The 5,569-nt window shown below is 31.2% G+C and overlaps 1 protein-coding gene across 1 annotated transcript; it reads right to left on the reverse strand.

Annotated features, from left to right (window-relative positions):
- Nucleotides 1-550: 550 nt before the first annotated feature.
- On the reverse strand, nucleotides 551-4,925 carry LOC131950124 (uncharacterized). Its single transcript, XM_059312163.1, has 7 exons — nucleotides 4,880-4,925; nucleotides 4,572-4,665; nucleotides 4,403-4,438; nucleotides 3,976-4,013; nucleotides 2,580-3,487; nucleotides 2,223-2,295; nucleotides 551-2,077 (listed from the first exon to the last, which is right to left on the reverse strand). The coding sequence occupies exons 5-7, from the start codon at nucleotides 3,429-3,431 to the stop codon at nucleotides 1,125-1,127; spliced, it is 1,878 nt and encodes a 625-aa protein (XP_059168146.1). The 5' UTR covers nucleotides 3,432-3,487; nucleotides 3,976-4,013; nucleotides 4,403-4,438; nucleotides 4,572-4,665; nucleotides 4,880-4,925; the 3' UTR covers nucleotides 551-1,124.
- Between the last annotated feature and the right edge of the window lie 644 nt (nucleotides 4,926-5,569).

Raw genomic sequence — 5,569 nt, forward strand, 5'->3', positions numbered from 1 at the left:
TGTGCGCAGTTATTCATTGCATAATTTCCTAGTATCCCAAAATAACGCAATATCAATCCCTTCAGGTCAGTACTATGCACAGACCAAACTATACCTCATATACTGAGTTTATTTAATAAGATGGACTCTACTTCATCTGCCGTATGTGTCTTGAACACAAAATGGAAGTGATGATGAGAATTCCTTCTCATGTAAGGTAAAAAAACAAAGAAATCTTAGATTTGATGTCACATAAGGTACAGCATTAAGGAGCAGTCACTATTGTGAACTATAGGGCAGACCTGTTATTAATCTTACCATTCATAGTTTAAAATTTTTTTTTCTAGCAGTATAACATTGTGAGTATAGTAGCTATACTATACTCATAATTAAAAAAAAAAGACTTGCCAAAAGCTTGTTCATAGCACCAAGTTTCCCATTGACAAGAAAAAATATTCTAATATATTAGCATTATAAATTTGATTGTTGCTTTTATCAGCTGCTTATTATTTTCGTTAGTGCAATTACAGCTCTCTGACAACACAAAAAAAAATGAATTTAAAAAAAATGCAATTCTTGTTTATATTTTACAAAGTAAGTATCAAATGCAAAAATAAAAATGTTATGGAGACTAATAAATTACAATACTAGTAAGAAACATTTTACAATTGTTCATTTTACCAAACAAAGGCAAGAAACTTTACTACTGGTATGAAAAAAAAATTGAAAAAAAAAAACAAAACGATTTAACGATTTAAGCACATTTCATGCTATGTGTAAATCTATATTGTAGGTCTACTCCATTATGAAATAAAAGCAATCGCCCTGATGAGAGTAGACCAGCCTAGAACTTAGAACCACATTGTGAATTTTATGCTGTAACTAACTGGAGCATGTTTTATGTTTGCTATATCAATTCAAGAGTCATGGTTAATAAAATTTACGTTTAAATCTTACTATCCAAAATTATGGTTTTGAGCCTGATGCTAGATGGGGATTTTTTGCGGAAACTTTGTTGATGCGATGCTCAAATGATAGGGGTTCGAGTCTGTTTAACATTACAGGTAGCATGCCAAACACTGTGCAAACAACAAAGTAGTCATCATTACCAAACGTTATATTGCCTAGAAAAAAATTTCGGAATATTATTCATTTGAGGAAAATCTGTCTACTTCAAAACAACTGGTACTTTTTCCATCACCGCTTGTTTCTCTGTGAAGGTGAGGCGGAATTAAACGTTTAGTAACGTGAGGAATGGATCCTCCTACAATTAAAACAGCACCTCCGCTAGAGCCGGGGCCTGTTGGTGTGTCATATATGAAACGAATAAAATAGTTCATCTGGCGTGGCGAAGAACGTATGTCTTTGTGCAACCACTTCCCAAATGAAACACGTTTACACGAGCCGTGAGGATGAGAAACTATTACAGCCAAATTTACATCATCAGACCTTTTAAATTTAAGATACAACTGTCTATCTAATGAGTAAAGACAACTTATTGTTTCAGACAATTTAATGCCTAATTCTACGTCATGAGTAACATACAGAACTAGTGACCTCCCTGTGTTTATATCAGATTCAACTACTCTCAAACCATGTAACAATACCTCAGGAGATGCATCATCATCAAACCCAATACGAAATGAACTTTCACAAGCTTCACTGCTATCAAAGACAACATGATTAGCTGTTTGGACATAGATACAGTATGATTTCTTATCAGTTGATTTCAAAACTTTACAATTAGCACAGGTGCATATAAAATCAGCATGATCGCTTTCAACCAAAGAGACGATTGTTCCTGATCCATACCTAAGACATTTCGTACCTTTTAATTTACAACTAGGAAATGTAGCTTGAGTTACTGGGTCAATATCTGGACGACCATGGCTTGTATAGTTTACTGCAATTCTGCCAGACAATTCTGAAACAGTTTGTATACAGCTATCTATCAATGATCTTTTTTCACTAACCACTGGCAAATTCAATTCTTTAAAAGAATTCACTGGGTGGAAATGTTCATGGGATGGATTTTTCTTACAAGATGATTTTTTGCCTTGTATGTCATCGTCATATAATATTTCAAGGCCCCCATGACCTGTTGAATAGAATAGTTTTATCAACAATAAAATACAATAAAAATACTCATGTGTATGTGATTGTGACGACTGCAGAGCAGAAATGTAAAAAAAAAAATCCTTTCAACTCTCTAAGAAGATATAAAATGTCACACAACGAGTTACCAGATTTGAGTTTTTTTCCATCCTTTTGAATTTCATCATTTGAAGAATGGATCTCAAATCCTAGATGAAAACTCTGAAAAAATGCAATTATTTAAAATAAACTAATAGATTTTCACACACTATAATTATACCCGTACTTTAAAGTACATCTGCAATGCATTTACACGGATCAGACGGAAGATAAAAATAACCAGCTCGTTTTAATCATATAATGTAATTATCTTTGAACGTAATGACATTCCGGTCCGAATAATACACACTCAGAATACAAAACGTGTCACCATCTTGCATAGATTAACAAAAAATAATTACTTTCTGGTTAATACAGAGACCAAAAACTAAAATATGAATTATTACCTCATGCAAGTATTCTGCTACAGTCATCGGTATACGCGCCCATCCGCTATTACCATTTCCTTCGCTTTGAGAAAAAGTATGCAACAGAAATTCTGCTATGATGTGTGTTGAGTGCCTTTTTGTGAAGGAGTCATTCAGCTTTATCACTGGAGCCCCTGCACAGCCATCGCAAAGTGGTGCATCGTATTCCAATTGATTTAAAATGAAAATTGAATCTTTTTTAAAATTAAGTTCGTTCTCTGAACAGGAACCGAAACTGATGTGTTTTTCCATTCCGTGGGGATGTGAGATCACAACAACTTTGTTTTCTGCGTACTCCAATATTTTGTACGTGTCTTTTTGAACTTGAAGTGAATCTCTCAATTCTTTGCAGATTGTTTCATCACAAGTGTAACCCATTACAATGCACGTTTCATCTGAATTATATTGGTATATTTTTTCTACATTAATTGTCTTTACACTTCCTATTAAACCATCAAATGTGATATCCACTTTGGTAACATTTTCAGCTTCCAAGTTGTCAAACACCACAAACCTAGATGTGGCTATGAATAAACACCACGTAGGGTGAGGCTTTTGGACTTGGTCTGAGCATTTACATTCTCTCTCTGATTTCTTTACCTTCACAACTATACCATTTCCATACAGTTGTTTATTATGAGCATTACTTTTAAAGAATGTTTCGTAACTACCGAATCTCTTTGAACTTGGGAAATTAACAGTTATTTTCACAGTAAGCTTGATGCAGGATACAATGTATTTGTGAACGGAATCTATTGTACTGTCTACGACACGTAGTATAGTTCTGAGGTGCTCAGCATTATTTAGCATATATTCTGTTACTGGTATCATGCCATTGAGAACTGATTTTCTATGACATATCTCCAATTTTTCTGATTTCTGTGCAGCTGAAACATTTAGAAATGGTTTTCAATGAAGTAGGCTAAACTTGTTAACTATAGCTTTAAAATAAATTTAGATCTAGATGATATAGACAATTTGAATTTTTGAACATTGGCAGTTATTTCTGATACTGATTTAATGTTCTAATAAATTTTTAAAAATTACGCTATAACAATTTTAAAACGTGGGCAATGTGAGCGGATATAATGCAATACGTGTAGGTTAAATAAAACAAAAGTGAAAACAAATATGAATTTTTTTAGGGCCATCAATCCCGAGCGGTTCAACAACTAAAGAAAATATCGTATCTTGTCACTCCGTTCATTTTTTTTTGTCTTTTTGTCCAGTACGAATACTTTCTGACAAGCACCGTTTATAAAAATAACTTTAGTTCATTTAATAATAAAATGTCCATATTCGTCTTTAAAGTTAAATATCACAAATACGAATTGTGTTCAGTTTTTGATAAGGAATACAGTTAAGTTCATACAACCTGATAGAGTGCGTGGAAAATGGGTTTGTTCTTGTCTGCTGGAAAAGAAAACAATTTATTTTTATTTTATTTCTTACAACTAAAATTACTTGGGTAACACAAAATAAGAGATTTCACAAATTTAATAATATTAAAAAGTTATTAGAAATGTTGTGTCAAAGAGAGATGATAATCATTAGTTAAGTATTCACATTAGTACAGAAGATAAAATCCAAAATAGAGAAGTAGCGACCGTTGTTTTGTTTAAATACACTACACAGCCTCTCTCTAAGATACCCAAAACAGGTGTAGCATTTGTTTTCATATGTTTTATAAGCTGTTAATTGTTCACTTTAGTTAAAAAAAATTAAAGTTTATTGCATAATCGCCACTGTGTTTATAGAATAACATACAATGCTCTGAGTAAGAAGATAAAAATACTAATTACCTTTGTTCAAGTAAGGGAATTGTATTATAATTATTTCTGTAAACGAAGAAAAGATGACATAATACTAGAATAAAATACAATAAATAATTTTGACAGTTTATACATTTCACAACAAAGACGAACAATGCTAAATTGTGAACTCAATATTAATATGTAAAATGGATCTTACCGTGTGTCATATGTACTTCTGCGTATTTTTCCAAATATTGCTTGGCATATACAGCGCCTCTTTAATATGTATATAATGATCAAACCTAAAACCACTAAATATATATATATATATATATATATATATATATATATATATATATATATATATATATATATATATATATATATATATATATATATATATAAATTACAACCATAGCGTGTTTGGACATAATATATTGTCTATATATATATATATATATATATATATATTATGTAAATAATACTTTAGCTAAATCCTACTTTGTGTAAAAAAAAACAACGTACATATTACTGTTGGTATTCCTATATACAAAAAAAGATTCAAATGATTTGTATCTGTAAAAGCAAATTGCAGAAACAATATATTACAAGGAAATGAGTTTAAAACAACTATTTATGTGTAATTTGTTAATTAATCAGAAATATAAACATATGAACGCAGCCTTATAGTCATAAATCAAAGTTTTGATATACACTCTACTATATTTTCATTCGATTGAATACTTCTATTTTAATATTAAACGATTTTTCTTAACTATATGTGTTACGGTCCTCCTTTATATGTAATGTATACGTTTTTGAACCATCACTCACTTGATCATACTACTGAACTATATTTGGAGTTATAAATGTAGGAATGATCGAGACATACCATTTTGAGAATCAGTGTGTGAATTTTGACACTCAGTTCTACAAGATTTATTGTTGTTTATATGTTCATCAGTTCTGATATGACACCATTCTTTCAATTTTTCTGGCTGTGAATCGTTACAGTAATGGACTACTCCTTGTAAACAAAACTGCTCGTTATTGTAACATTGATTAGAGCAGTTGTTAGGATTTTCCGAAGAACATACGCTTTTGCTGCTCTCTGGAAAAATCATTTTAAGTACCTTTCAATATTTTGAACAAATACAAGAATATAAATGAAGTTTAACTGTCTACGAAGCAGCTTGTGTTATTATTTGAGATAAT

The sequence above is a fragment of the Physella acuta genome, unplaced genomic scaffold (genome assembly GCF_028476545.2).
Source record: "Physella acuta isolate Inbredline_101_S28 unplaced genomic scaffold, ASM2847654v3 ptg000738l, whole genome shotgun sequence".
NCBI lineage: Eukaryota > Metazoa > Mollusca > Gastropoda > Physidae > Physella > Physella acuta.

Bases quoted from the DNA above. Each gene is read 5' to 3' on its own strand.
- LOC131950124 (XM_059312163.1), bottom strand. From the start codon at position 3,431: ATGATACCAGTAACAGAATATATGCTAAATAATGCTGAGCACCTCAGA. The intron at 2,296-2,579 runs GTAATAATTCAT...GCATTTTTTCAG, and splicing joins TAGCAGAATACTTGCATGAG to AGTTTTCATCTAGGATTTGA. The intron at 2,078-2,222 runs GTAACTCGTTGT...TCTATTCAACAG, and splicing joins TGGAAAAAAACTCAAATCTG to GTCATGGGGGCCTTGAAATA.